Source organism: Chelonia mydas, chromosome 4 (genome assembly GCF_015237465.2).
Source record: "Chelonia mydas isolate rCheMyd1 chromosome 4, rCheMyd1.pri.v2, whole genome shotgun sequence".
Classification (NCBI taxonomy): domain Eukaryota; kingdom Metazoa; phylum Chordata; order Testudines; family Cheloniidae; genus Chelonia; species Chelonia mydas.
Genome location: NC_057852.1, coordinates 61,307,924 through 61,319,476, shown reverse-complemented (window position 1 = coordinate 61,319,476; position 11,553 = coordinate 61,307,924). Strand labels below are relative to the sequence as shown.

Below are 11,553 nucleotides of genomic sequence, written 5' to 3'. Positions count from 1 at the left end.
TAGTCCAGCCCCCTGCTTGAAGGCAGGACCAAGTATTCTTAGACCATCCCTGACAGATGTTTGTCTAACCTGTTCTTAAAAATCTCCAAGGATGGGGATAACACAATTTCCCTGAGTAACCTATTCCAGTTACCTAGCTACCTTTATAGTTATAATTTTTTTCTAATATCTAACCTAAATCTCCCTTTTTGTAGATTAAGCTGATTAGTTCTTGTCCTATTTTCAGTTGGCATGGAGAACAATTGATCACCATCCTCTTTATAACAGCCCTTAACATATTTGACTGTTAGCAGGTCCCCTATCAGTTTTTTTTAAGACTAAACATGCCGTTTTTTAAACCTTTCCTCACAGGACATGTTTTCTAAACCGCTTATCTTTTTTTGTTGCTCTCCTCTGGACTCCACTTTGTTCACAGCTTTCTTAAAGTATGGCACCCAAAGCTGGACACAGTACTCAAGCTGAGGCCTCACCAGTGCTGCATATAGCCAAACAATTACCTCCCATGCAACTAGAGCAAGATTTTTATATAAAATCTCCTACTTCAGCTGTTTGTTTGAGCTTTTTCAAGCAGTGCTAAAATAGGTATTGTTACTTGTATTGTAAAAGTCTCTGTCTTAGAAAATTTATTAAACTGACAGTATGGATTGTAACTTGAAGATAATGAAAACTCTGTATAACAACTTTAAATCATTTCAACAGTTGACAATCTGTCTAGCTGGTCTTGCTGTCCTCACCTTCTCTCTTCTTCCACCTCAACATTCAGCAATGCTTCAAAACACTAGCAGTATTCAGAGATTCTATAACGGACATTTTGTCATAACTCTTTTAGTGGTAGGATATGAATATATTTTGGTTCACTGTGCAGTTATTTATTGTCCATAATGAACGGAGTGCACTTTGTTACTATATCCTACATATTATAAGAAATATTCTTTCTGAAATACATATAGAAAACAAATTTATTTTAACTTGTTTTTAAAAGTTGTAAAGTATCTTTATTACTTTATCTACACTAAAATTATTTGGAGAGAACATTCCCATTACAAAAGGACATCTGCTTATATATGCATAATTATTAATCACTACATTGATTTTTTGTAAAAGCTTGCATAATTTTATGAAACTGATATCTGCTTAAATGCAATTAGAATTTGTCCATCAGCAATTTTATTTAGATTTAACAGAAATGTTACCAAAAAATCAAAGAAACACGTTAATTATCAAGTGCACAAATTGCCCATTTCGTGCTTTGTTTAATTAACTGCCATGGTTCCTTATAAAGCAGCTATTGTACCTTTAAAGCAGAATTTAAAAAAAAAAAACTAAACTAAAAATGTTTAATTCTATAATGATTATACATTATACTTAATTGGAATTGTCTCCAATAACCATATATAGGTAATTGAGTAACTATTTAGTTTTTACCCCGCTTTGCAATTCTCTGCATCCTGGATTTGGGGGATAGTCCTGCTTTGTAATTATTGTGTGGTTATTTCTCAATAATTTTATGGTATGTAATCCTCTGTATTCAGATTGGCTCATAGACATTGTTAGGGATTTAAATTATCACAAAACAGTTAATTTATCAATAAGCTTGTAAATATGCAAATCTCTCTACTATGATTGGCTCATGTACTCAGAATTTTCTAGCAACTTGTAAACAAGGGGGGCAGAGTATACAGTAGAAAAATTCTGCAGTGTGGTATAAGGAACAAGGGTATATCATGAGATTGAAATGTATCAGACAAGCATAAATCTAGTATGAAATGGAAATGCTACCTATCATCACAAATCATGACAGGCTACAGTGCTGTATATCTAGGAATGTAAGAGATTTGCCCAGATTCTGCCACAGCAGCATTCTTGTGCCAACTCTTTCTCTAAACCAAAAAGCAAGCTATGTCATTTTGGGCAGCAATGTAAAATAAAAACAATTGGATGTTGTATTCCTAGAGAATCAAATGGGCAGAAATACCCCACTGCACTAAATTATTAGCTTGCTTTGAAATAGAATGAGCTAATAAATGAGCTAATAAAATATGAATGTTGTGAACTGTTATGGACATTCTTGTTTTACTATTAGAGATCCTTTAGTGTATGCATAGGGGCAGCATGAGAACTGTTTGCAAGGATTCAAGAGTACTTGAAGCTATTTATACATTATTTTCATAAGCTATAATGTTTAGGAATTTACATTTTTAGGGATTTTATTTTTATAATGCTTAGTATCTTTCACTCAGCTTACCATACGAGGTCAAGTCCTCACCCAGTGCAAACTGAAACAGAGCTTATAACAATTTGTATCAGCTGAGGATCTACGCCCACCCCATCCCAGTGCCGATATCTGCCTTCATCACCGTGATCGATCAGTCCACCACAGAGAGAGCGCTGATCATAACGCATATCTGTCTTAATATCCTTGAGAATGTCTTGTATTTATCTAGATGTGTACATTCCTTTTTTCTACGTCTAGGATTTAAATAACACTGTTATGCGAGTACAACTCTTCAGAAAGTGCATAAGAAATCAAAATACTTGTTGCAGTAATCTAGAAAATTTGGACATGACCACAGATGCCTTGTCTTCCCTAGAAAATAAGGACCTGTTGATAGCAATGGTGGAGGGAGCAGTGCATACAGGATGTGCGTATTTTCTCTATCATGCACTCTAACCTGAAGAAGGTGGTGGGTGAGCCCATCTACACTACAGCTTCAACCAGTAGGAAATGGGAAATAACTACAAAGTTGGCTAGGGTTATAATGTAAATTCACAGTAGCATCTAGTCACATTTTAGAATTAGGTGGAATGTTTGTAGAAACTTTATATACAGCAGCATTCCCTAAAGTATTGGGCACAGCCCACAGCGAGGCTTGAAGGCTAGCTGGAGAGGGGCAGATGTATAAATTAAGAAGGGCAGACCTTTTACAGCACATCTCTTCTTGTCTTCACATCAAGATTGGATGCCTTTCTTTAGTCAAATACATTATTTCTCTCATGACTTGGGTAGTCATTTGAAATTCTATGGCCTGTGTTATACTGCAAATCAAACTAGATGATCCAATGCTCCCTTGTAGCACTCAAGAAAATAAGTCTGATTTCTTGGTAGCTTAAAACAATATGCCTGTGATAGAAAAAGTTCCACTGTAAGTGTTATTCACAATGCGTTATTCACTTTACAGGGATGAAAGGAGTTTTCTCCTATATAATCATCCAGTTGCTGATGATGTAGAAATGAGAGAGAAAACTAGCTTTTCTGTAAATGTGTATTTGATCAGTACAGCTATGGGCAAAAATAAATGTTTCTTACCATGACACAATTTCATTTTCCTGGAAATAACTTTGCTGAACTGGAGCTATTATCCATCATCCAGTATATACTCTTTTTACATAGAAAATAGACTTTTACACAATAAATGAATAAAAAAGCCTTTTTGGGTGACACAAATTATTTGAATTCCATAGTTTGGTTTAAGGAGAAAGGTTTAGCGTTTTTGCTGTATAAAGCTATCCCTTCCAGTGTTAAAAGGATCATTTAACTTGAAGTCCTTGTTTTTATGTACTGGCAAATGCTTCCCTCTGCAGGAAACTGGAAGTCAATTACAGCTACACCCTGTTGCAGCACAGAAAATAAATGTCCAAGAAACAAGATAATATAATTAGTAGAGGAGAATCCACTTAATTAGTTCTTTATTAATGGCATAACATATCTAGGCTTATGCTCTGATTTGCTCAGTGATTCAATCTGTGATGTCAGGCAAGTCAATGCTTTCTATGCCTCAATTTCCCTATCTGTAAAACAGTGATATTACCCATCTTTGTAAAGTACTTTCAAGCCTTTAGATGTTATATTGGGGGAAATATCATTAGTTAATACTATTTTGTTTATTAAATGGAATCCCTACTATTGCCTGCAAGCCTGGTACCAGTACTGTGCTTAAAAGGTGTTAAATTTAGGACAAGTTTCCTGCTGTGCAACTTTAGTTAAGTTCTGGCTCATAATTTATGGCTGATAGGTGAGTCTATATTACCTAGTTTCATTTAGGCAGTGCCTGGCTGTTAAAGTGCAAGACGGAGAATAAAGAGGTCTGAGTTCTATCTGCCACAGATTTGTAGAACAGTTTGGTTTTTTGGGTTTGTTTGTTTTTTTTTATAAAGGTAGTAGTTGGCTATAGACATTTTTGAAAATTCCACTAATCACCTAACTCCCACTGGGGATTCCCAATAGTGGAGACGCCATTTAATAATCAGTAATAAATAATTATACTTTGCACTTATGTAGCATGTATAAATACGCTAAAGTATTTTACAAAGATGGGACTTGGACCGCTAGGTGCTTTTGAAAGTCCTATTAAGCATCAATCTGCAGCTTTAGGTGCCTACATGCCTTTTTAAAAATCAGGCCCTGTCTGACTCTGTACCAGTCCTTTAATTGTACTGTGCCCTGGTTTCCCAATTTGTAAAATGGGGATAATAGCTACCTTACAGAAGTTCTGTAAGACTATTATTGTAAATCTCTCTGAGTTCCTTGGATAGAAAACACTTTATAGGTACAAATACTCAGTTAGTATTAAGGAATTAACTATCTGGAGTACTCTGGTAGCTGCTCTCCCTGCTTCTGCCACAGAACCCTAGTATAATACTGCATCTGCAGTAGCAGGCTGGCTGCAAATATGTTAGGAAATTCTTTATGAAGGAGCAATATTTTTGATAAGTAGCATGATGCTGTTGGTTAGAGTGCCAGCTTTCAGCACCAAGATTCAAATCGTGAAGGGGTCACTTAATTAATTACAATGCCCCCAATCTTCAGAAGTGACAAAACAGTATTCAGTGCACAAGACAGGGGCAGGATGCGAAAAAGGTATTTTACAACTAACTTTGACACCTCAAGCCAAAGAGCTATTCAGCCATAACCACAAATTTTAGGCCTTGGGACTGCTTCAAGTTGTGGTGGCTTGTAACAGCCCCACTAGCAGGGACTGCCAGAGTGCCACAAACTCTGGCCATACCCCTGTGGCTCCCAGCATATACCTTAGTAGGAGATGGGGAGGGCACAGAGTTGCCAATGTCAACTTCCCTGATGCTGGGGGAATCCTCTGATTTAGCGCAGCTTTAATAGTTAATTGGAACAAAGGGGGCTTAGCACAGGATGACCTACACAAAAAACTAAAGAATCTTTCCAAGATTTGTTATATATCCTTACAGTGTCCCCTCTCAAAACTAAACTATTTATTGTATCACAGATTTGTAAATGGATTCCAATTTTTTTGACCAGCATGTACAGTATTAGCATAAATCACAGTACACAATTCAATTTTTTTCCTATAATTTTTCAAAATTCAGTGAGTAAAGCTTTGTGACAACTGTCCTTCCTGAAGATTAACAGGTTCCATTGAGAGATTTCTCAATTATCTGAAGACTGTGTAACCAGCACATTTGTGTAATGTATCAAAGGAGAAGACACTCAGGCAGATGCATTTGTTGAGAATTTTTAAATTGCTTACTCTATATAAAGTGTATATACACATGCTACACACAGCTTCAAACGCACAAGTGGGTCAACATTCACTGTGCACCAGCCATTTCTTTAGCTTATTCCTTACAACACTGTTAACTCCAGAATAATCAGACAAACTTTCTTTTCAGAGGAACTAAAATTTCAAGGAGTGAATACATTCTGTATTTAGACCCAACCCAGCTTACATACAGCCAACTATTGCGAATATAATTCAATTTTAACAAGTTCTTTGTAAGACTTTTTACTTTTGGTCAATCAGTATTTGGTACAACAACAGTAGCTTTAATTACCTTCAGGAAAATCATTATGAATCTGGTTACTAAAGTCATAATGATAATCTGAAAAGGATTGAATTTATTCCCCTTTGCAAAGCCCATGTAGTCTTTGCTCAGAGTATGAAGTGGGGGTGCACACATTAAAACCGCCACTGTGCATGCAGACTGCATGGCTGCAATGTAGTCCCAGCATTTATTATTCTATCCTACAGGCTTCATACAAAGTGGCTGATACCCCACCCTGCCCCATTAGATGAGTAGTCATGAAATCCCATAACCATCCCACAGCCGGCCCCAAGAAACCCTCCATGCAGGCCTATTCGTAAGTGGCATGGAGGCCCCACATGTCCTCTACACTTGTGATCTCTCTACATCGACAACAAGCTTTAATGTTCCAGAGGGCATTGCATGGCCTACCCCACATAGGAAGATTCCCTCAAAAGCATTACAGGAATATTTCACACTTTTGTACACGCTACTGCTAGTGTCATGTTTAACCCTAGTGTCATGGAAGGCGAATCCTGGGGGAAGGGTTTTAAAAGGTTATTAATAAATATACTATCAATACCAAATGAAGTGCGTTTTCTTGTATATGTACAAAACTCAGCATATTTTCACATATGCACAAGTGACTGGTTAAAGAATGTTTCAATATTAAAGAAATCATCATGAAAATTATTCAAAAATTAATTTGAGCGAAGATAAAGGATTTCTGATACCTCGAATTCAAAATTGCAGATTATACCAGGCAATTTGTGCCTCACTCTCAGGTTAAGATTCCCTGTTTTAAGGAATCTTTTTGATTGAACATTGTACAATACAATAAAAACTGAAGTAATTTTTTCCTGTATCAAAAGCAAAAGTGTGCTAGACTGATGTTTTGAATTCTCCTATACCAACCATCCATGTTATTCCTGAACTGACAGATAAACAAAATTAGCATTCTGATTATATTTGCTTCGTGTTTAAGCTTCACTGACCAAACGAACAAGAGTCCCAAGGTTGGTCCACATCGAATTTTCTTATGTAACAGTGAAACATGCCAAGCTAGTTTATGAACTCCCAGCCCATTCACACGCCATCTCTAAAATTAAGTTATTTTACCCTCAAAGCCGCCTATTTACCAAAAGCATTAAGCATGTGCTTAAAATTAAGTTAATATGTAAGTGCTTCCATTGAAGTCAAAGGTAGCTTTGCCACTGAACTCTATTGGGGGAGAATGAGGCCCTAAAACTCTATCCACTTGTCTCTAAAATTACTGTAAACAATGTTGAGTGTTCAACAATATATACAAACCCCACAAATATATTTTAAAGAACAGCATAAATTTAATGTCAAAATATTTGAATTCAAGTACAGAAATTAACACATGATTTCAACATTAAAAAAACAGCACAACTCTTTTTTTAAAACAGAACTACTATACAGGTAATACCAAAACACAGATGAAGCTTAACAATTTTAACTCTGAATAAATTAACAGCACAAAAAGTCAGATAATTTACTCTATTACTAAAACTATGCAAAGGACCACAATACTAAATTATATTTCTTTAAAGTTAAAAAAAAAAGTGTCTTAAAATCTTTCTTTTGCATCATTTTCCGGCCACATAATAGTTGCCTTCTGGCTAAATAACTACTAATCTTCAACATAAGAGCGATCCTTGGTAACAAGATTACAACCAATATTTGCACAGATTAAATTAAAGAGATACTATTCAGCAAAGTAATTATTAGAAAAATTCTTAACATAAACCACTGGGTTCTATTGCCCACACTTTGACCAGGAACCATAAACAGATAAAAGAACATCAATCTACAGTACTCAGGCCAAGAAAAGTAACGTTTTTGAACTTTATCTTTTGACAAATGCTTATATTTACTGAAATGTGAAAAGTTCCCTATATGGAAATAAATATATTTTACTCACGAAAATTAATAGTGTAGACCCAATTAAAAACTAAAAATGAAAACTTTCATATTAATGCTGTACAACTTTTTCTTCAAAAGAATGAGGCCTCATTAGAGATATATACTCGCTGTCCAACATGGCTGCCATTAGCAAGCAGAATTGTTGGTGATAAGGGGTAGCTTGGATAAAAATAAGGCCTTGATGTGTATGGAAGCATGCTGGGTGTCCCAGAAGAGAGAGTGGCACTAGCAGGGGAAATGCTATTTACTGAGCTGCGACGAAAATCATAGTCTGTAAATAAATACATGAATAGTTACTTTGCATGTAAGTCTATAGATACAAATTTAATTCAAAGAGACAAAATGGACTACTACACAAAAAATCATTTTCTAACATGTTTCAATCCTCAATATTTTGATGATAGCAATGGAGACTATGCCGATCTGTCGCATTGCAAATCCTGTTTTACCAGTATGTGACACAAAAATACCTGCACTTCACTGATATACTTCTATACCAGCACAGATACCACAGATTTGACTGGAAAGGTATCTTTCCACTAACAATTTTGTTTTGCATCTTTCTACCTTTGCAGAAACAAATCTCTGATTTATCTTGCTACCACAAGATATTAATTTTCTTCCAAATTAGATCTCGTACTGAAATACAGGGTGTAGCCAGTTCATTTTTGCTTTTTTCTAAGACTTATTATTTACAATACAAACTGATAGAATCTTCTCTAAAACTATAGAAATGTGGAGGGTGAGGTATTCTAACTAGATTACTTTGCCAATATCTGATTTACATATTACTCCAAACCTTTTATAAACGTCTAGTTTACTTACCAATTTAAAGTATTACTGGTAAATACAATTTTAAATAAATCATCTCTTTAAAACAAAAACTATATGAATCAAACATCAGCTAAAAGACAAATAAAACGTAATAAATTTCACTAATCTTTAAAGTAAACCATTTAAAATACAGAGATGTTATCTGTAGAATTGTTGTTTCCCAATAAAAACACATATTTTATTTTCCAGTAATTCTCATACACCATACAGTGTTATCCTTTTCTCCAAAATAATAAATTCTGAACTTTTCAAACATGCAGCTACGCTCTTCATGGTAGTTCAAGCCAAACAAGGTGCGCAGTTGATTCTAGAAAAAAGGAGACCTTCTGGCTTCCAAAAAGCATTGTACACTATCTCCAGAGTGAATTGCAAATAAAGTCAGTTTAAGGTGAAGGTTAAGGTCTGCACTGCAGTATCCTGATAATTCTGTAAATGCTATACCTCAATTTTTTGGCAAGCATTAACTTAATGAAGTCAATGAGAATAAATGTTTAGCCAACAGGAATGAGACCAACAGCAGTAGTGTAAGCTCAAGCATCATCAGAAAGGACCTAGTTAAGAAAAAAATTGGGAGAAATTAAAAAAATGGAAACTATTTAGAAAGACAGTTTAATTTTCAGTGTTGAGACTAAAAAAAGATAATATTTTTCAAAATTTAATTTTTCAATAAACAACATTCACGGTGGAAATTAGCAAAAACGCATACACATCAGTAAGCGATGAGTTTGCAAGCAAAGGCTCTGATCCTTCACTGACAACTGTGCAGGCAGAGCCATGCACCAGAGTTCCAGTGCAAGATGAGAGTCAAAAATTAAGATACTTTTCATCAAGCAATTTTAAAAAAAGCATCTTTATTACATCCAATTACCAGTTATTACTAAATTATCCAGAAACATTTCTTTACACTGTTCTGTCTCTGAAACGGGGCCTTCATGTAAATTAACATCAGGCCCATAACATCTTCTGATAAATACAGAATATAATTTGTTTATGCTGTAAAGAAGATACATGCTTTATATCATATTATTCCAGTTATTCATATATTTCATGTGATATATATCAATTTTGTACTATCAGTCTTTTCATTTTACTTGTTTTTACTAAACACATTAAATATACATCCTGAAAATAACACATTTTGGGGTGCCATATTCTGCCACACTGAGTAATTATTCATGAACTATCCTACTGATTTCAGTGGGACTACTCAGAGTAAGGTACTACTCAACATAAGGGTGACATAACCTGGCCATCTGGCAGCAGAGTAAAATGAGCAACTTCATTTCTACGAAAACTCCATTGAAGTGAATCAAGTTATGCCAGGGATGAATTTGACCCAACGTCGCCAAGTTTATATTTCTTACCTGTTATTTATTTTCTCCAAATTCTCCTACACAGATCCAGACTGATGAGATTATGTTCCCTGTCTGTAAGCACTGGAGACAGAGAATAACTGAATCTTCAAGACAATGCTGTGATCCCTACTTGAAGTATATGGAACCCTAGGAGACTCAGTTACAAAAAAATTCCCAACAGTATAATTAATACTCAGGAATGAATAAAAAACTTCATATTTTCAAAATGCCTTAAAAACATTTGACTATTTAACCCTGCAACAACTCAGTTGAGTAGATACAAGGATATCCCTTTACACAGAAGTGGAAACTGAGGCAAAGAAGTTAAAGACATGGTTCTCACAACTCAAACTGAAATAATTATTAATAATCCATTCAGTCTTCTAGAGAAGATAAGACCTTAATTTCTAATGTAAGAGGCAGGATTTGACTTTTTTTAAAAAAATATGCTTTCTTTATATATCACAAAGAAACAAGAAAGCCCAATTTCTTTTTCTTTCACGTCACCATTAAACTTTAGCGCTCTATGTCCAAAAAGGAAGGCAGAGATTTTCTTAGTACAATGAAAGCCTCATAGCACAAGAAAGTATTTTGCATCTGTACGTATAAGGCCCGATTTTCTAGTGAGAGGCTCCAAGTTTGAGCATAAAATTTTTGTGGTTACAAAATACACTCAAAATTAGAGGTCGGGTTAAGGTCCTTTTAAAAAAATCAGACACATAAACTTCACCTGTGCAGCACCTAACATATTCAAAATCAGACTAGCTAAGGCAGTTGCACAGGTGAGCAATGGGGCTCTTTGCAAGTAGCAGTACTAGATGGAGAGCAATCTCTGTGGGAAGAGGTGGGAAGTAGCCTTGGCTTCAACCCCTCAACACACTAACCAGTGCAACTGAGTTGGTGCACTGGGAAAAGTAATCTGTACCAAATATAAACTGGTGCAGATTATTTGCCTCCTGGATTTCTGGGGCACAACTATAAACTGCCCTTTGCTCAGAACTGTGACAAAGCCACAATTTAGCCCTCACCTACTAAATATTCACAAGTGTCTAAATTACAGATCACTAGTATTCACTGTAAAGAGCACCTTGTAACAATATAAATCCTTCCAAATAAACTAAGTCTCCTCTTTACAACAGAGACTTTATGAAAAAAAGACAGAAGAATCATTTTCTGGTGTAAAGTGTATGATTAAATTACCTTCAGGAGAAAAAAGAATAATGAGTTTGAAAGCAATTCAGTTAAGCCTGTAATTTTAACAACAACAATCAGAATGATTCAAATCTTTTTGTAAAAATTCTAACAATAATGTTTCAAGGAAGAATCAGAAAGTAAAGCACTGGATAATGTTATCTTAAAAAGTATCTTAAAAAGTCTGGTGGTATCAGGATTTCAGGCTATGGAAAAGGTTCTCTACTTTGCTCTAATTGCTCCAACAAATAAATCTTGAATTTTGATAAAGCAAACTGAGACCAGACCATATTGAAAAAAAGTATAAATCAACTAAATGGTAAAATGAAAGGCTTGGTGTTTAAATCATGGCACCATGAAATAAAAGGTTTCTTTATTCAATAATATGTTGAAAGATGGATCCTACGGGTATCTTCAAGGAAACAATAGGATTAAACATTTATGTTGAAAT

The 11,553-nt window shown here is 35.0% G+C and overlaps 1 protein-coding gene across 3 annotated transcripts in view; it reads right to left on the bottom strand.

Moving 5' to 3' along the window:
* Positions 1 to 7,102: 7,102 nt before the first annotated feature.
* Positions 7,103 to 11,553, bottom strand: part of RBM46 (RNA binding motif protein 46) — a 42,427-nt gene continuing 37,976 nt past the window's right edge. For 2 of the 3 annotated variants that reach the window (XM_043545872.1, XM_043545871.1), the window contains exon 6: positions 7,103 to 9,107. In XM_043545872.1, the coding sequence (XP_043401807.1) occupies positions 9,097 to 9,107 (11 nt within the window). In that variant the 3' untranslated portion in view covers positions 7,103 to 9,096. The remainder of the gene's footprint in view (positions 9,108 to 11,553) is intronic. The other variant, XM_007071266.4, reaches the window with a different exon arrangement.